Genomic DNA, 20,592 nt, shown 5'->3' with positions numbered 1-20,592 from the left:
AAAGCTGACAAACAACACCCGTCACTGCAGGAGAAAGACTGGGAGGACAGAGAATGAGAGAGCAACGAGGAAGTGCAGAGGTTAGCGAGAGGGACGGCAAAGAGCTGGATACTGTATGGGGCTTTAATGGTCTATGACCGCTGAAGCACATTTCTGCCAAAAAAAATGATAAAAATGTCAAACTTTGTAGGATTGAGATGCTAAGTCATTATATTGAGTAGGTTTCTCATTATTTTGCAATAGGAACTCATAATTTTGAGACATTAACTCATTATTTTGAGACACTGTGTCATTGTTTTGAGAAGGTTTCCCATTATACTGCAAATACTAAGTCATTCTTTTGAGATGCTAAGTCATTATTTGGAGAAAGTTTCTCATCAGTTTGAGATACTAAGCCGTTATTTTGAGATACTTCGTCATCATTCGCAGAAGGTGTCTCATTATAATGACTCACAGGATTTTCTTCTGTCATCACATTGGTGGAAATGGGCTTCTATGTCTGATGGATGCATTTTTCTTGAGTCACTGTAAACCCAAGACGGATGGATGGTGATATCTCTACCATAAGAGACTGTGTAAATATGTGTCTAAAGGACAATACCGCCCACAGCAGACATGGGGATTAGCAAATCGGATCGATGGAGACGATGCCGTGGGAGGAAAATTGTCTTTGGCAACCACTGGCAACATTTCCTTTCTCCATTATCTCTGAGAGTCACCAATATTTCATGGTGTTGGCTCCACGTCAATGAATTAGTCAGCAAGATATGTCTGAAGTCTGCAACCAGAGTCATGGAGACAGTTTTAGGGCTAATTTTTAAGCATCTCCTGTGACTGAATATGCTCGATCGAGATTTGTACTCAGTCATCTTCAGGTATAGTCTGAGCGTGTGGAATGACCCCGCTGTTGTTTAGCGCTTTAGGCCGCGTAGACAGAGATGTCATTGATACGGCTGGTTAGCCAGAGAGCCAGAGGGAGTGACACCGTTGTTTTTACTTATCTTGAAGTCTGGAGCCAGACGCAGTGTGCTCTAAGCTTCGGGCTCCCACTGCGCTGCATTACGAGCAAGATAGATGGGGATGAGGGGGGCCAAATTGGGAGGGAACCGGGCTGCCTGACAGGTCAGTCATTGCAGAGCAATTTGTCTGCATCTGGCACCATTGCCAACAGTGTCCACCTTGGAAACGTTTGACAGATAGCGACAGACAGAAAACCACAAAACATTTCGCCCCTTCTGTTCCTTCTTTTGCTGCAAATCTACATCAACACGTTTGGGCTTAACGGTCAAAGTCTGGAGTGAATCAGAATCACCAGCGAGCCAGAATTGGAGCCAATCAGTCGGTAAATGAGCAAACTGGTCAGACAGCCAACTGAGTGGTGCAGAGGGACATCCCTGTTTGTGTTTATGTTTGTCTATTACCAGCTCCAATGGTGTCGATCAACACATTACACTAATTGGTCTGGGATGGCAGCATGCTGGACAGCATGCAGACATTTATTTGTTTATACAACATTTAGACTTTGGACCCATTTTTCCTGTTTTGCTTTCATCTTAAAAAACTCCGACCAGTATCATCTTCTGGCACATTGGTTATTTGCACTGTGTATTTTATCTTTTAACATACTGCATGTTCCAAGGCCACTTAGTCTGCTAGGATTTTCTCGGTTTTTGCATTTAATTAAGTAAACCAGTGCGTTCAGAAGTCTAGGCTGCTAGGATAATGGTGAACGAGGGTTTATTTGAGTATTTAAGCAGCGAGGCAAGTTCTCATCCAAGAATTGCATCACGGCCTGATGGTTTACTCCTATGAACACGAAGCTGTACGATATAACACGGTCAAAAGCTTGTTTCCATCCATATTCTCAGACTCTACATCTAAGCACCCTGTTGTACCAAGGTTTTTTTCTTTTTTCACACCTTCAGTACAACACAGCACTCGCTCCTATCATACACAAAAAGATGTGCTCTGCTACTAAACAAAACAATATGTGATAACAGCATGAACCAATCACAAGCATGTGGAAAGTCATAACTCCCTGGTTTAATGGTACATTCCAAAGCCGCTGCTGTACAACTTCCTGGTTTCACTTTTTGACGGTTGGCCGCATCTTTGCCTCAGTATTCAACCATTTTCTTTTTCCCTCCACCTGTCTGAAATAAATACTAAATAAGTGCGTGTGAATCAGACGGTCGTGGCTGGATTAGGATCTCCAGCGGCCACTCGGGTTTAAATCTCAAAGGGCCCACAACACGTCAGGAGCTTTTAAAAGTTCCACTAGCCATAACATTCACAAAAGGAAGGACATATATCTGCTCTTCATAAAGCTCCTGTCAGTCAATAAACTAATCACGGCTCTCCGGGGGAGCATGGGGTGGCTGTTGATCCATACTGTAATCACTGTTTTCCTTTTCTTTGTGCATGAAGAGGACATACTGGGAAGGTGGGCCTGCGGGTGCACGCCCAGGACACCCTGCTGGCCGGTTAGTCCACATACAGTAGATGGTTTGACATTAGCAACCAAACAAAGAATCTATCAGCAGATCACTGTGCGATGAAAACTGCGAATGTTTCGGACAGACAGGGACAGGTGAAGTGTGACTGATGAGTCAGGCGGCGGAATCAACCCGACAGGCCGCAATTTCTCTTTAGTGTCAAATGAGGGATCGGATTCATTAGGCCTGTCAGATCGGGATGCTGTGGCCAGTCAGCCAAGGCACTGAATCAGCCAGACAGTCGCCAAAGTCGGCCAAGCGGGGGGAAATGAGTTTAAGACTTTCCACTTTAAATCCAGCCAATTACTGCTGATATCTGCAAGACTCCTCTGCTGGATCTGCTTTTTTAATGGATGTTTTTTGTGTGTGTGTGTGTGTGCATGTGTTGTAAATATGCTGCTTTTGGAAGAATTGTTGTTTCCTTAATGTTAACACCGTAATACTGACATGCCTTTGACCTAAAAGAGCACAATATTAACACGAAGGTTGTTTCATACAGGACCATACTACATTTAACAATAAGGCCTTCTGTAATGGAAGCAGCTGTGATTAAATGGCCATCGATATACTATTAGTCATAGTGACTGATAACTATCCATTATTGTGTTGAAGCTATTAGACTGTAAGCTGCACGGTGCTCTAAGCACTGCTGTGCAACAGTCCATAGAGGCTGGCCTTATAAATAATGCTGAGAGCCACTGAAGTAGAGCAGTGCACACGAACATGAATTTAAACATCTATCTGTCGATCGATCAACCTTTCTGATGATGACATCTGCCACACTGAGGCCGATGGCTGATGGCGAGACTGAGAGAAAAAGTGGAAGCAAAATAAAAGTGAACCAACTTTCTGGACTCTCCCTGGGCGATCAGAACCGGGGCCAGGGCCGCGTGCCAGGTTTGGTTTATGGAGGGAGCGCGGGCCGTGCAGCGCAGGCCAGGCGCCAGGTCGGTCTGGAGTGAATCAGAGAGGCTCTCAGCCTTATTAAGCCAATGCGGCTCTCACTGTAAAGGCAATGAGAGCTCAATCAGGTTATTCATCCAGCAGTTCAGACGCGGGCAGGGGCGGACACGGAGACGGGCTTAGTCACGGCTGATTAGACACAAGGATGGATGCTATGACAGCTCTCTTATCTGGAGAGGAAGCGCAGTAATGCTAAGATGCTAGAGGTGCCGGTGATGATTATAACGACAGGGATTCAACTATTGATCTTTAAACGGCAGCAGTCTGGCAGAGCAGATAATGGGTGTTTGTTTAGCGCTATGATACTGAAGAAAGATGTTGTTTGAAATTCTATTACACCGCCCGTCGGTGTGAAACAGGGCTGCTATGAATGCAACAGCGGTGCGTTGCTCACACGCTGGGAGATGACAGTCATTTTTCTAATCTTTCTCTTACTCACAGCGTTGCTTTATCATGCTGTGTTTATTTCTCTCTCTTCATGCTGTTTTGTTCACACATACGTTCATATTTCCTTTCTCCTCTAATGAAACGGCAACAGCAATATGAGTAATTCCATCGCTGGATGTTTAAATAAATATAAAATGTGTTGCCTGCGCCCCACTATATTAAATAATTCAGTAGCTAACGTGGCCACTGGCGCTTGAGTTTGCACTTGGACAAACGGCGCTGTGCCTGTTGTACTCAGAGTTGAGGGGAGGTGGTGCACCATGCAGATGTTGTCAAGTACCAGCTGCTTCTGCATGCATTTTGTGCAATGTAATAAATCACTGGCGCAGAAAAAAGTTTGATTAATTGCAGAGAGTATTGTGACTGTACTGATCAGGTGCATCCAGAGCATTCAGACAGCAAGAAAAGGTCAAGCTTAAGAAGACATTTGGCATTTTGGGACAAGCTTTGGTTGTGCTAGTTGAAAAGGGCCACTTTGCACCACTATTATTCAACACGCAGTTTTTGTAGCATAGCCTGCATTGCCTGTTAAAGTCTGGAATTACCGTAACATTAACCAAGTCTCTGCTGGTTACCTCAAAACCTCACGGTCAAGAACTTTGCACAGAGCCAAGTTAGCTGCTTCCCCCCTGCTTCCAGTCGTCATGCAAAGCTAAGCTAATTGCCTCCTGGCTCCAGCTCTGTAGTGGTATTGATCCTCCAATCTAACTCTTGGCAAGAGAGAAAGTGTATTTCCCAAACTGCTGAAGTATAATTAAAAGGCTGCCTGCTGCCGCTACAGCAACACTGCTGTAAACTGGAGAGCACGCAGAGGGGGCACACCCTGCAAAGCTACACGATCCTCATTACATTAACAGAGAATTAAAAATCTTCATTTGGATCGTTATCTAAATGACACACGGTGACGGGACGTCATGGCATCGGTTCCTTAACTGTGATTCATGACAATCAAGCCTAAACATTAGATAATGAAATAAACTCTGGTGCAGCTCCATGACGCACGCTGTAATACTGAACCCCTAACTATCATGTATATTGAATTACATCATATATATTTAATTTCGTTTAGTTTCAATCATGTTTAGATTTTAGTGTAATTGAAGGTTTTAACTGTAAAAACTACGCAGCTTGCTTGTGAAAAGTTCGATATGAATGAAGTGATTATCACAGGACAGCTGACAGCTGTGATGCGCACCTGAAACTTTGTCCACACAAGCCTCAGTTTAAACAAAGGTTATACGTTCCTAGATGAACCTTTATTCCGGGGAACTGAAGTCCATTTGCAGACGCGCAGAGCAGATGGAGCACCTGCTGCCACAGGGCTTTGTGCTTTGTTGATCTACCGCTGTTCAAATAGCTCGGACTCAACACGGGGCAGGTGGTCACTGTCAGCTGAACTAGCCAGAGAGTATTAAAGAATATTAGCGTGTAGCAGATGTTTTGATAAGACAGCTGCCCGCATGATTTGATCTGTGATGTGGATCGATGAAAGGCCGTGTGACGGTGTGCGGGGCTGAACACACAAAAAATGTCCCGAGATGCCACTTTTTCGGTGTCGCTGAGCGTGATTGGATACGTGCGTAAGTAACAGTGCCTCCAGTTAAAGTCCATTTCACACACACACACACACACACACACACACACACACACACACACACACACACACAATCGTTGACAAAGCCCAACCTGAGGATCAAAGCTCGGTGCTCTAATGAAAAACAGATTTGCTGTTTTTCAGTCTGCTCATCCTCTTCATCCTGTCCTCCTAATCTGTTCTTTTCCTGTCCTCCTCAGACACACACACACTCATGTTTCCACCACTTTTTCCTGAGACTTACTCTACCCATAAAATTGAATGATTTACCTTATAGGGACTTGCATTTTGTCCCCATAAGGAAGGCGAGTCCCCTCAATGTGACTGTATGAAGAGATTTATGTGCCCACAATGTGCTCAATAGTGTGAAACTTCATTCATAGACAATTTCTGTTTTAAGGTTGATTTCAGGGTTACTTTTAGGACATGTGATACTGTTAATTCTCTCTTTTTGTGTAATCAATAGTTATCTGACAGCCGGCGGTGGGTTATCTCGCTAAAAAGCCAGTGTGTGATTTAAAGTCCTTTGAGATTAATTTTTAAACGTGAGAGAACTGGGTGTCATGATAGAATTATTCTGCTAAATTAAACAGAAGTACGCTCTTGAGTACAGGTAGGAATCTTTAGAAGTGGCTCGATTCGATGAATAACACGGGCCATTATTTTCAGGTTGTCACTCCAGGGGACAGTTCATTCATGTTTTCAGTTTATAGGATTGCAGTATGAAACACAACAGTCGAGAAAACTGCTCCTCTTAATGGAGGTCATTGTCTGACCGACCAAAAACAAAGACGAGCACGCTGCTTTCTGCACGTTACCTGCAGCAGACCCTTTTCAGAGGAGGCAATTTCTGGTCAAAGCCAGAAAAGCACAGGTGGAACTAATAACGCTAATGATGGCTGCATTATGTTTCGCTGAGCAGGTTCCAGGGCTGAGCATTGTGCATGCTCACTGGCTGACATGGCTCACTGGGACGCTAAACGACATGGAGCCATTGTTAATGCTGTTGCGCTGCAATTCGTTGCAAGGCGAAACTTCTCGGCCCTGACTTCCGGTCTAAATGTGTCCCGGTGCATCGGCGTGGGAGAGCGTGGCCACGCGTTCTAGTGTTTGTGTGGCCAGTCTCTGAACTTCACAAGCACATTAGCGCACTTCAGAGGAGTAAAAGACTTGTGTCAAGCACAACAAACTGAAGGGATACAGAAATGGTGACTACAAAGCTGTTAGAGCACGTTTCACAACACAATCACGACATAAAGTGCTCGCTATTCGCTGTGTGTGTCGCCATATTGCTGTGACGTCTGGTGCGTTTATGTCTGTTTATGGATCTGGAGTGCGGCGCATGGCAGCAAGCTGCACACCTGTGCTCTCCTTGCTTTGATAAGTCAAAACCCTGCCATGAAAAGGCTCTAAAAATTGGGAAACATATTACAGTCTGCCTGCAGAAGAATAATGAAAGTCCACTCTAGCGAACACAACGAATGGATGTCTGGGTTCTTTTTATAGAAACAGAATTTGGTTGTTAGCAATGTGTGTTTCCCCGCCACAGAAATTCCTTCTCTACTGAAGCCCGTCATTATCCACAAAGCCATTTGGGTGCAGGGCTTTTGAAATGAAACAGGTGATGTTGGGAGTAATTTGCAGCTCGGCGGACCGCGCTAACGTTAGCCTCTGAGTGATCGTGCGATGATGTGAGCCCTCACGTTTGTTGTACTCCCATAATAGCCCGCTACCCTTTCATCCTGCAAATGCTGCATATTGTATGAGTAATGTCAGAAAATGCACTCAAATGCTTGCTTATTGAGGTGTGTGTGTGTGTGTTGTGCATCCTCTGGAAGGTGCTCTGTGACTTCACGACCTGGTTTTCCTTTTCTGAAGGCTGTTAATGATGCACAATTATCAATTTCTGGATCGTAGGAAAATCACAATTCCTATGTGACCTTTATTCCCACCCTTACTTTTGAGTTTGATGAATATATTCATATTTTGATTCTGGTTATTTCCAGTTTGTCAGCTCTGTTACACCCTTAGTGGAAAACACGTTATTTGGCCCATTCCATTTCACGTCTTCTTCTACACTCCCTCTACAAGTAAATTGCTAAATTTGATTTCATTACAGTATAATCAGGATACCTGTGAGTCGGCCTTGTGATGGGTTAAGAGCCCCTGCCCCACCCGGCAGTCATCATCACAGAAAAATTAAATCCGTATGCTCGTACTCCCGCTAAGTGCAGCAACAATAGCGGCCCCGGCCTCCTCTGGTTAAACAGCTGGGTAATTGCAGCCATCATCTGTGTGAGTGGCTCGTATTATAGCTGAGAGGCGATGTGGGTGTGCTGTATGCGAGTGTGTGTTAGTTCAGTAACTTGCGCTTGTTGTTCAAAGTGGATGAATGGTGAGTGTTAGTTCACCGCTGTTCAGAGAGGGAGAGAAAGAGGTGGACGGAGCTACAATTGATGCCTGTTATAGCTCTCTTTTCAGCACTCTCCTCTCATATTACTCATATGACATCAGAGACACTGTTGAAAAGCTCTCTGCTGATTGGACACGCACCATCATTGTCGAACCATAATAAATAATTGTTATAATTATTCTGCACTTAAAATGTCCATATTTCAAGGGTTTCACTGATTGCTTGGATTCAGCTACATGTTTCTGCTCGCCAGCGTGCTGCTTTTTCCTGACACACAAAGAGTCTTTTTGCATTGAAGCTGCAGTATTAATATACATGATTCAGATCCTTTATTTAAATAAAAGTAACAATGGAATACAACAACGGAAAAAACAAGTCTCAAACATAAAAGTCGTGCATTCAAAATCACACTTAATAAAGTACACGTACGGTACTATTATCAGCAAAATCTACCTAACCAAGCAAAACAGAAAGTTGTTGACCCCTGTGAATACTCTATATTATTTTATTAGAATTACTGATGCATTAATTACACTGATACTATGTGATGTTTATTATACTAATACTTGTACTTATAATTAATGTTCAGTATGTGCTTTTCTAATTAGTTTAAAATGAGCTCATTTTAAATAGTTTAGTTTTTAAATGTATTATAATAAACTGTATCAGATCATGAGTTTTGGGTAAATTTAAGGACAGAAATTTAGTAATAGTTACATAAATAATTACCAACCTAACAATATGGGAAATATCTGACTTTAAGTCCACTTTTTACTATTTCATTTAAGAATCAGTAGTTTATTTCCATATTTACTAATTTGGAACTTTTTTCACACCAATTAGTTGCAAGTTTGTTGTAGCAAGAGACAAATTAGAGTGATTATTGAGTAATTTCCGATCAAAATAAAACTTGTAGCTGTAGCTGTCTATAAATGCACTGGAATAAAGAGATGTGATGATGAAATGTGATGCAACAAAGGTGCAAAGGAGCACAGGCATGCACGTATGTACGTATGCATCTGTAATGTGAGTGGGGCATGAATTGTGACAGTTTATCACGTTGTAATGCAAACAAGAAGTTTTGACATCGTCTGTCACCTGTCTGATTCTGCTCTGGTGGAGGTTTAGTATAGAATAACATGAACGTGTAAATATGATTGCTCTCTCCCCCTCACCAACAAAAAAATATTTAGCGTCCATTGTCATCACTAATGAGCCTGGCTACTATAGCAACAGCGCTACAGGGAGAGGACTGCTAATTAGCTGCTTCCTCATTCAGGTACGCTTCACTTGGGGAGGAATGTGTAGCGTATCTCCACCACTGGGCTCCGGCGTGTTGGCGTGTGCACTCGACAGTGAGCATTGTGTCAGAAGAATAGTATAGGAGCCAGTGTGCTGTGAAATGCTGCAAAAATAACTCACCCCGCCTTTTTTTTTTTTCCAGATAACTTTCTCTCTCACCATGCGAGGAAAAACTAAGATGGCCCTCCACTAAACCGAGACAAGAGAGCTGAGCGAGCAGGAGCAGGAGGACAAAACCAGATCATCTGAATCTTCCATCGTTTGGATAAGGAATAAGTCCTCATTTCATAAGAAAACAGTGAAACTGCAGAAGAAGCATCAAAGAGAGAACTTCCCGCTCATCCTTGTGAAATTCTTCCCTTTAACTCCGACCCTTGACCTTTCGCCCTCAGCATGAGCGGTCTGGTGGGGAAGCTAGACCCTCGGAGGGTACAATGGGCCTCGGCGTGGAACACCTTCGCGTCCCGCGTCCTGAGGACCAAACCCGTGGAGTCCATGCTGGATTCGGCCATGTCGGGCACCAGCTCGCACGGGACCAGGCTGGCCCGGGTGTTGTCCACAGTGGACCTGGTGTCGCTGGGCGTGGGCAGCTGCGTCGGGACGGGGATGTATGTGGTCTCGGGGCTGGTCGCCAAGGAGATGGCCGGTCCGGGGGTCATTGTGTCCTTCATTATTGCCGCTGTGGCCTCCATACTGTCAGGTGAGACTGGAAGAAATGCACACACACACACATGCATTTTGTGACTTTCTCCTGCCCTTAAACACTCTCTTTCACACACACACACACACTAGGCCGACTGTATCATACTATAGGCTGCAGTATAAAGGTTACTGTAATTCTCATCACCATTACGCTGATATGATTTATATGAAGAGCCTATGCAATAAGAACAAGGGCAAAGACATTACACGGGTGAAGCTGTAATATAAAAGGGACTCAAGGGACGTCTTAGCACTAGCTTAATGCTCCTATCAATACCTCCAGCTCAGCCTTTCCCTGGGATGATAATGCAGTGTGCGAATGAGCGTGCGTGTTGGTCTCCCTCTCTGCCCCGCAGGTGTGTGCTACGCAGAGTTTGGCGTGCGGGTCCCTAAGACCACGGGTTCGGCCTACACGTACAGCTACGTGACCGTGGGCGAGTGCGTGGCGTTCTTCATCGGCTGGAACTTGATCCTGGAGTATCTGATCGGGACGGCGGCGGGGGCGTCGGCTCTCAGCAGCATGGCGGACTCGCTGGCCAATCACAGCATCAGCAACTTCATGATTTCGCACATCGGAACGCTCAATGGCTTGGGTGAGCGGAGGACGTGTGCATGTGAATTGTGATTCTTCACAGCTGTTGTGTGTTTTCGTTTCAGGATTTGGAGATTTGAATGTATTGCTGGGGTCAGTGATGCGCTCTTGCTGTTGAAGTCAGCATGTGAAGTAACAAAAGTACCCAGCGAATATAAAAAACAGACAATAGTTCATAGCTAATATCAAGTGTTTCCTTTTACTAGGGAGAATATATTGTCACTAGCCCGTTTTTGATTTGTTTGGCTGCACTAGAATAGTAATTATAGTCTTTTACTCCATGTTTGTAATCTAAAGCTATCAGCTACAGTCCACAATCAAAGCCTCAGTCAACTGTCAAGCCCTCTGAGGCCTGTCAGCCACTTTTGAGGTACTTTGACATGTCAATATATTTCACCGATCTAATGCTAGTGCTACATTCAGCACACACTCAATAATCTGAGAGCAGCAATAAAGTCAACTGTAGATGTAAACTTTTCATCTTCAGAGGTGAGTTTTGACTTTTTCACACATTTTCACATATTTCACACAGATGACCTCCCTAATTACCTTTCTGTTATCATATATATACTGCAAATACTGCAAATGTGGGGCCATCAAGAGCGTCTTTCTGACTCAGAGACTCAAATGCGTTCTTCTTATTTCCCTCACATAAGTCTGCAAACTAAATTTACTTTCTAACTTTACATTTTAAAAGAGATTGTTGAAGGTCACAGAGGATATTTAAAAAAAAAAAATGTTTGAGTTTAAAATGCTGTTTGGCAAAATTTCTGTTGTATTCTGTCGGTGGGATTGTCGATCCCGGAGGACTAAAAACTATAAACAGACATTCACCCGAGTGACCTCTGGAGTGAAAGGATCCCGTTTACACCTCACCCTCCAGAAGTGAGTTCTTCCGGGTTGAGTGACAGCCATGCCCAAAGAAGCAGTTTTAACAAACTCTCTGTTTGCTTGAATTCAGCATTCTTGCAGCAATGTTTGTCCTCAGTGTCATGAATCTCATCATCCAACAGGAGCATAATGTGACCTGTATCCCAGGAATGATTTTGTATGGCTGTTTTTAAATGATAGCACATATTTTAAAGCCTAATCGCCAAAAAAAATCATCCAGCCCTTATCAGACTTTTCACAGGGAGCATCCAAACGATGTTTCATTGTTTATCTCGGAGATCCCGTAGCGTCTTGGATTTCTAAATGATTCGTGCAACACAGTTTTCCAGGTCATAAACTGTACCGTGAGGGGAATGCCTGCTAATCTGGCGTAATGCTATACCCGATGCGTGTGCCAGCCCCGTCTTTCTGGATGACACCGCCCTGACAGTCTCTTCCTGTTGGACACTGACAACGTGGCCACATGATAAGCAGCGTGGCCAGATGTTCCGCGACATAATGGAAAATTAATGTTTCCTTTTCCTGCTGGATGAAAACAGCTGTTTCTCCACGCCGCTGGGAGTGTGCGGAGTTCAGCTCGAAATAAGTCTCGTTAGTGTCTGTGTGTGGGTGTGTGACCACCTGTGTGTATTTATAGAGACTGACTTCCTCTGCATGCTTGGCTGAATAGTGATTATTGATCATTTTATGGTGCATTCAATATAATTACTTTTGTTGATGCTAATGCTGACATTGACCAGAGCATTGTTCCCAGTTTTTATAGACTAAACTATTCATTGATTGATCTGAAACATATGCCGAAGAAATGATCCTCACCTGAACCCATAGATCTGTTGATTTAGCCAGCTTGTGTGTGTGTGTGTGTGTGTGTGTGTGTGTGTGCGCTCCAGGTAAAGGCGAGCAGTCGTACCCAGACCTGCTGGCGCTGCTGATAGCGCTGCTGGTGACGGTGATCGTTGCTTTGGGGGTGAAGAACTCCGTGGGCTTCAACAACGTGCTGAACGTCATCAACCTCATCGTGTGGGTGTTCATGATGATCGCCGGGCTGTTCTTCGTCAGCGGGGAGAACTGGGACGACGGGAGGTTCCTGCCCTTTGGCTGGTCGGGGGTACGCACACTCATGCAAACACACACGCACAGTCACATTTAAGCCAATAAATAAAACAGTGAGGCTGAAAGGCAGATGTGCTGGCAGATTATCTGCTTTATTTATCTTTATTTTATACATTTATTTGTCAGGGAGAGTGCAAAAAACATGATGCATGATACAGCTGTATTGCATATAGGACTTCTAACCAAGGTTAATTCATGACTCCTCTCCCTGGTTAGGCTTTTCTGCTTAAACTTAGACTTATGAAGAGTAGTTAACTGACTACATAATAAATAATGACGTGACGTGATCATTAAAAAAACAAACAGTATTTGCATCACATTACAGTCATTTTCCGTGTGTTGATAAGATAAGATAAGATAAGATAAGATCAAACTTTTTTTATCCCCAGCCAGGGAAATTTGGGCATTACAGCAGCATGTGTAGCAGTGGGAAGAAAAATAGCAGCAGAGGTAGAGAACATTCGAAAAAAACAAAATACAAAGTAAAAAGTAGACTATATATATGTACATATTATACAAGCGAAACGGAATTTGACTATATAAAAGAAAAATAAAATATGTTGAAAAAATAAACAATATGTAAAAAGTATGTACTGCCCCAATAGCTGTGGAAAAAGAGCAATGTAAGCTGCCTTCAGATTAAAAATAATAATAAATAGTGTAACTACTATTGCACAGAAGAATAAAGTATACAAAACAGTAAATGCTATGTAATATTGCACAGAATGTTAAAGGAAATATGTAGTATCGCACAAAAGTATGGATATGAGCGTAATTTGTCAAACAACATCAACACAGTCTTATGTTAAGTGGTGCTGGAGTTGAATAATCTGACATAATTCATGGCAATACATGTGCATGTGTGTAATGTTTTTGGGTGTATTTTCTTTATTTTCTTTATAAGCATGTACATGTACATGTATGTGTGTGTGTGCATGAGTTAAACCGAGCACGTAATGAACAACATTCTCACACACGTGACCCAATCATATAAACATTGCAGTATTTACATCACAGTATTCATCATTTTACAACACTTGTGTTCTGTGTGCGTCTCTCGCTTGTTTCAGGTGATGCAGGGAGCAGCCACCTGTTTCTACGCCTTCATTGGATTTGACATCATTGCTACAACAGGGGAGGAGGCCAAGAGTCCCAACACCTCCATCCCCTACGCCATCACTGCCTCACTCATCACCTGCCTCACTGCCTACGTCTCTGTGAGTTACCTTGAAAGACCGCAAACGGCCACAGCGAAAGCTCCGCTCGTTTCCCTTTATTAGCATTTCAGAGAATGCGAAACGTGAATCTTGAATTACTTCGGCAGCTAAAAAGTTTCAGGAAGTTAGTGCGTATTTGTCGTAATGCAGTGAGATAATGACTTGGCTTGTTACAAAATGAATTCAGATTGATAGTGGGAAGACGGCAGGCTGTAATCACAGTTTCTCATTCAAACACCCACATGCTGTAGTTTTTAAAAAACAATTTGACACTAAAGCGACAAAAGTGTTTTAACTCCATCACCGAGAACTGAACATTATTTAATTTTCCGGCTACGTGATCCTTAATCTCAGTGTAAAGATGACACATTTTGATTTTTTAGCGTTCTTCTGTGTTACCTTTGAGTTCTTATCAACACGCTTGTTAATACAAACTGACCCAAAAAATTTGAGACATCCAGATGCTTCCTCCTGCACTCCAAACTGTGTGGGTGTGCATCTAATCTCTGATCTCCATGTACTCCGCTCGCACAGCCTACCAGATTTCTGACTTGCGCCGGATGGTTGTTGCTATGGGTACTGTCTAACAGCGGCCTATCAGGGAGGGGAATTTTTTCGGCATCGCCCTGGGGGCCAAAGATTGCATCAACTTCAAAACTCAGCGGCTCCTCTTTGAATACCTCGTTTTGCTCCTCTCCTGCGCCGCCACATCTCATTTGTCAGCTTCTCTTAATCTCCATCTTTCTTTGATCGGACTCACTCTGTAGGCATCTTCCTTGCTGCCATCAGGGTCCGCTGGCTGCTGCTGTTCAAGATCCAGGAATCACTTTAACAACAAAGCACATTAGATGTCACTTTTTTTCTGGAGGCATTGATTTCACAGTGCACTTGATTTACAGACTGAAAGTTTGCAGAATTAGCAGACTTCTTTTTGGTGCTTCTCCTGTTTGTCCACGCTGAATTTCCTCACATTCGTGCTCTTAAGTGGGCGTTGGTGCTAATTTAATAAAGAGGGCAGTAAGGAAACAAGTTGGATGTTGTTTTTGGGAAACCTCAATCCTGATGGGTCACATGAATGTTAAAACTAGCTGACGTGGGCACCGTAGGATGCAGTTCAGCTTTCTCAAACAAATACGTCAGACCAGGATTTGTCGCAGGATTCGCTCTAGATTAGTATAGTCAGCCTATGACTGGCTCATGCACGCTGGCAACCAGCCTGTGCCCAGATAGGATGAAGGGTCAAAGGTCACCAGGCTACAAGGGGGGGAACTGATCTCTTGATCTTCCTCCGCCAGGGTTAGTCTTTTTATTATTCCTCTCTCCTCGCCTATCCTCTCTCTTTCTGCAATCTGCTCATGCAAATCCCTCTCTTTTGCAGCACAGTATCTGTGACAGATGGCCCTGCATGATTTCACACGTCAGACGCGAGGATCAAAATCGCACACACACACACACACACACACACACGCACATGCACACAGCGAGAGAGAGGCATGACTAATGAACATTCTGCATGTAATGCGATGTGCGGTTGTGCTAGTTGTGTAAAGTTAGACTGTAAGAATGTACAGTAGCTCAACACTTCATATACAGCATCAAAATATTCTAACGAGGTTGAGAAAACACAGACTCACACCACAAGGTCCATTTAGCAGCTGTTCTGGAGCTTTCCCAGGTCAAACAGTAGTAGATGTTAGTGTATTAGAAATATAACTGGATTATAGAAAAGTCATTACAAGTATACTTTCACTTTTTGTGATTAATTTAAAGCATGTTCGACAGATAGTTTTAAAAACTGTACTTAACTAAACAGATGTCATTAAGTTCTACTTGAATTAATTAGAAATGAATATATTAATTCTGCAATACTTAAAGTGAAATGTCAAAGTACTTTGAAATGCACTTTATTGTAAGTGTATTATAAAGTGTACTTTTAAAAAGTGTACTTATTTCCAAGTCCTTTGTAATACACTGTTAGCATGTTTTATTAAAGTGAACTTTAATTTTACTGCATTTGAAGTATATTTCAGTATAATGCCAACACACTGGTGGTATAGTACAATTGTACTGCAAGTGTGTTTTAAATGCATGAATCCTGATTTTCACTGGTGGACAGTTCACTTAAAGTTTGTAAAAAGTAAATTTAGCAACTATTTATACTTCAAGTTTTACCCAAATGGTACTCAAGGACTACTTCAGTACACTAAAGTATACTATTAATAAATAGTACAAAGTGTACTTAGTGCATTCTTCAAAAAGTAGAATTTCAATGTATATATATATTTTTTACTGGGCTTCATTCACATCTCATGATATTTTCTTGATGTTTCAGTGTCTTCTTATATCTACACTGGGGGCACCAAAATCCCCAAATGTCCAATATTATTTTGTATTTGACGGAGCACATATGTCTCCTCTCTACAGTATTTTAGCAATATTCCATGATGAACATCAGATTAACTCTCTGTTTGTCTTCAACCTTCTCCCGTCCAGGTTTCTGTGATCCTGACCCTGATGGTCCCGTACAATGAGATTGATGCAGACGCCCCGCTCATGGAGATGTTTGCCATGCATGGCTGCATGTTCGCAAAGTACATCGTGGCAGTGGGCTCCATAGCCGGACTCACTGTGTCCCTCCTGGGGTCCCTGTTTCCCATGCCCAGGGTCATCTATGCCATGGCAGGGGACGGCCTGCTGTTTAAGTCAGTCAACATGGTTATTTAGTATTGTTTGTTTTTCATCTCAGTCTAAATGATGTGCACAGCTGAATCTCAGTCTACTCATTTTTGTGAATTTAGGTTCCTGGCCAACGTGTCTTCCTACACCGAGACCCCTGCTGTCGCCTGCGTGGTGTCGGGCTTTCTGGCTGCCCTGCTGTCCCTCCTGGTCAGCCTCCGAGACCTCATAGAGATGATGTCCATAGGAACCCTGCTGGCCTACACCCTGGTGAGTGGGGGATGGTGATGCTGGACACATCCATATAGATATACATGCGTGGTGCATGCATGGACTAACTATTTTTAGCTCATTTTATTACAGAGATTTACGCTTCAGCCTTTTCTGAGAGGAACCAATCGCAGATGTGTATTTTGTGCTTAGCTCTATGATTCCGTCTTTAGTCTGAGACATACACGAAAAGAAGGAATTTAATGTGTTTTGCAAACGTTAGTCAGATTTGGTGAAAAAGGCTCTGCCCTTTGAAGGATCGTGCAGAACAACAGGGATTTTGCTGGGAAACGTGATCCCTCCAACACATGAATCACACAGAATTATAGCTGTAAACGTACATTAACTGTGAGCTTTAGCAAATGCAACAATACCAAAAGGTTTAACAAATAAACAGCCGGTCACGGCGATGGATCATGTGTTGTTCTCTCAGGTTCACAGATGTACTGCTCAAGCACACAGGCTGCTGATTTGATGGATCTAGTCAGCTGGTGGCCAATCAGATCAGCTGAGATATCAATGAGCTGCTGGTTCTGATGCGTGAATGAAATGCTGATTGCCAATGGTCTATGTGCTCAGTGCACTAAAAGTAGAGCAAAACCAAATAGAATGAAACAAAACAAACAACCACATGTTTATAACATTTCCTCTTCAGCTACTAGGAGAAACTATTTTTTAGGATCTTTCTGCTTTTAATGGAGATTTTAATGATTCCCCCTCCTGGTCTGCAGGTTAGCCTGTGCGTTCTCCTGTTGCGTTACCAACCTGAAGGCGACATCCACGGCTTCGTGAACTTCCTGTCTGAGGAGCAGAACAACAAGAGGAAGGAGGGCGTTCTGGCTGAGTGCGAGAAAGACGCCTGTTCCCCAACCAGCGAAGCCGATGAGTACGGCGGTCCGCCCACTAACACCTGCGGAGCCAAAAACCTGCCGTCGCTGGGCGACAACGAGATGCTGATCGGCAAGCCGGATAAAAACGCCTACACTGCCAGCCACCCAAACTACGGCACAGTGGATATGACCACTGGCATCGAAGCAGAGGAGTCGGAGGGCGGGATGTCCCGGCGGTTGAAGAAGCTCATTGGACCACGCTACTACACCATGAGGATCCGACTGGGCCTCCCCGGAAAGATGGACAGGCCAACTCCGGCTACAGGGAAAACCGTTACTGTGTGTGTCCTCCTCCTCTTCATCTCCATCTTCGCGTTCTGCTCCTTCATCATTTTTGGTGAGAGCACACAAACTAACTCAGACAAGAAGCTGAAGTTTAGTGTAATCACGAATTAAACGTTCCTGTCTTCTCGTCTCCTTTCCAGGGTCGAGCAGCATTGGGGAGGGTCACTGGTGGGCTTTGCTGCTATTAATCTTCTTCATCATCTTCATTGCCCTGCTCATCGTCATCATCCTCCAGCAGCCGGAGAACCCGAAGCGGCTGCCCTACATGGCGCCCTGCGTGCCCTTCGTCCCCGCTTCAGCCATGCTGGTCAACATCTACCTCATGCTCAAACTGTCCGCCATCACCTGGATACGATTTTCGATCTGGTGCTTCGTGGGTAAGCGGGCGCCTCGCTGAATCATGAGGTTTTGTGTCTTTTATTGGCAGATTCTATGACAGGATTTGTGTCGCTCCTGTCATCCTGGACAGATGGGATGGGATGTTTTCATGTTAAACAATGGAGTGATGCATTTCATTACTCACTGCTTATTGGCTGAGCGAGCCAGTAAAATCCATCTCACTTACTCGCTTTGTTTGTTTTCTTACGGAAGAGCGAGGAGGTCTCGTCCTGGCTCTTACTCCCTGCCTCGCTTGTATCTGTCTGTGCATCTGCATGTGTCTGTGCATGCTCTGACCACACAGTCCTGTCACTTCTGCTCACGGAAAGACAGAAATCACAGCGGACAGGTGTCCGACAGAGCTGTTCTTGTCTGTGCACAAACGCTGGTGGACGTCTGTGTGTTTGTGCTGTGTGAGTGGGATCGCTGTTTTCGTCTGACTCACTCAGAGTGGGATGAATTGTTTTTAAGTTGGCGGAGAGTTTACTCGTTCTCTGCGCTTACGAATGTGTTTTTGAGCTCTTGGAGTAGCGCTGTAAGTGATGCACGTGCGTTTGTCCGTGTCCCTTCAGGTGTGCTCATCTACTTCGGCTACGGCATGTGGAATAGCACGCTGGAGATCACGGCCAGGGAGAACGAGGTGCACGCCTCCACCTACCAGCGCTACGATCAAGGCGTGGACGAAGGCTTCTGCGGCTTCGACGACGACTTCTACCCGCCTCCTGCCGACGCCTGGGGTGCGCCGGAGGCGGGCTCGGGGCTCGCCCCGCCCCCCGAGGCGAAACCCGAAAGCGGCGGGACGCCCTCGAAAGGCGGAGGCAGGACCATTGCCAATCACGGCCTCGCCGAGGAGGACCCGATGGATTTCTGAAGGGACTGACTCTGTGTTACCCTGAATGTACTGCCTTGTCTGCTGCCTGGGGAGAGGGAGGGGAACAGTAGCGTGAGCGCATGAATGCGTGCGTGGGTTTGTGCGTGTGTGCATGCCTGCATGTGTGTGTGTGTGTGTGTGTGTTTGTTTGTGTGTCTAACCCTTGGGCTAGATAGTTTCTTGGCAGTGGAACGACTCCTCTTTCACCTTACTCCAGCACGCTTGGCTCACACAGCAAATGTGGACGTCAAGGTCATGAGTGTCTTGTCACAGTCACTTGTTATTCACTCACTGGAGTCCACATCCCACGCACAGAAAGGCCACGTGGAGAAGTGTAGACTCAGCGAGAGATAAAATATAGTGTGTCTCACTTTACCGTGAACCATGATTCTGCACTGAGCCATCGGCCGCCTGTTGATATGTAGGAATTGACGGGATACAGGAGAGGAGAAGGAAGAATCAGCACCTCTTTTCCTGTTTCAGCATAGGCAGACAGGAAATTTAGAAGACCCCAAGCCAAGCACAAGCTATTTCCCATGTGCAGGTCTTGCTGTCTCTCCCATTTTATATGTTCAGGACAACGAATGCTGTCAGAGACACACAAAAAAAAAAAGTTCTTGAAACTCAAAAAACTGCTTTAAATATTTCCCCTGACCCCCAACGTCTAGCCCAAGGGATTCAGGACTGGATTGGGAAGAGGGTGTTGATGTTTTCTGTCACAAATAGTACTTGGACTTTGCTTGCAATAGTGCCTTCATCTACTGTGTGTGTATGTGAGTTTCTGATTCTGTCTGTTTTCTACTTTCATTTTTTTTGCCTGTGTGCGCGTGAGGGTGTCTGTGCAATCAAACTCCACCTTTTACATTCTCACGTCTGTGCGTGTCGATGCGAAGTGTGTTCTTCAGGTTGTTTCACTGTGTGTGCGTGCGTGCGTGTTGGTATTTGTTTCGTTTTGTTCCTCCCACTCCCCGGCATGAAGCTCAAAATCAACCCACCGGCAACAAAGCGGCTCACGGTGCAACATAACACACACTTTACAGCTCATCTGTGAACCTAGAAAGAGGAGAGTGTCGATGCTGTGACAGAAAGGGAGAACAGGTTGAGTCCTAGCTGACAACCTGCATGGTTTGTTGTGATGAACGTCGTATTTTCTGTTCTTTTCTGTGTGCCTGCCTCTCCGTCGATGCAGCTCCTGCTGGTTGCCGGGGTTGGGAAGGAACACATTTTCAGTTCATTCAATGCAGGAAATGGTTTGTTCCTCACAGTTTGTAGGAAACAAAATTAGGGAATGTATGAAAAGTATTATTGAGGGAGGGAGCTCAAAAACCGCAGGATTGAGAGTCTTTTGATTTTTTTCTCACTCCTAATTTCTTGTTTATTTCAATGTTTGTGCAGATTAATTGTAGGAGGAAAAGAAAAACAGGATCAAATACAAAAAAATGTAAATTGCATGCTGAGGTCGGTTGGTTACGCCATCCTAAAGGCTCAGAGCT

General features: G+C 44.3%; 1 protein-coding gene across 1 annotated transcript; it reads left to right on the top strand.

The window, feature by feature from the left end:
- The first annotated feature begins 9,607 nt into the window (after window positions 1-9,607).
- slc7a14a (solute carrier family 7 member 14a) lies at window positions 9,608-19,099 on the top strand. Its single transcript, XM_041953593.1, has 9 exons — window positions 9,608-9,914; window positions 10,273-10,509; window positions 12,290-12,507; window positions 13,583-13,729; window positions 16,223-16,431; window positions 16,528-16,675; window positions 17,407-17,902; window positions 17,991-18,227; window positions 18,801-19,099. The coding sequence occupies exons 1-9, from the start codon at window positions 9,608-9,610 to the stop codon at window positions 19,097-19,099; spliced, it is 2,298 nt and encodes a 765-aa protein (XP_041809527.1).
- The last annotated feature ends 1,493 nt before the right edge of the window (window positions 19,100-20,592 follow it).

This window comes from Chelmon rostratus, chromosome 15 (assembly GCF_017976325.1).
Source record: "Chelmon rostratus isolate fCheRos1 chromosome 15, fCheRos1.pri, whole genome shotgun sequence".
NCBI classification, from domain to species: domain Eukaryota; kingdom Metazoa; phylum Chordata; class Actinopteri; order Chaetodontiformes; family Chaetodontidae; genus Chelmon; species Chelmon rostratus.
Note: the sequence above shows the minus strand (reverse complement) of the source record. Positions and strands in the feature narration are given on the sequence as shown.

Bases quoted from the DNA above. Each gene is read 5' to 3' on its own strand.
- slc7a14a (XM_041953593.1), top strand. From the start codon at position 9,608: ATGAGCGGTCTGGTGGGGAAGCTAGACCCTCGGAGGGTACAATGGGCC. The intron at 12,508-13,582 runs GTACGCACACTC...CGCTTGTTTCAG, and splicing joins TGCCCTTTGGCTGGTCGGGG to GTGATGCAGGGAGCAGCCAC. The intron at 16,676-17,406 runs GTGAGTGGGGGA...CCTGGTCTGCAG, and splicing joins CCCTGCTGGCCTACACCCTG to GTTAGCCTGTGCGTTCTCCT.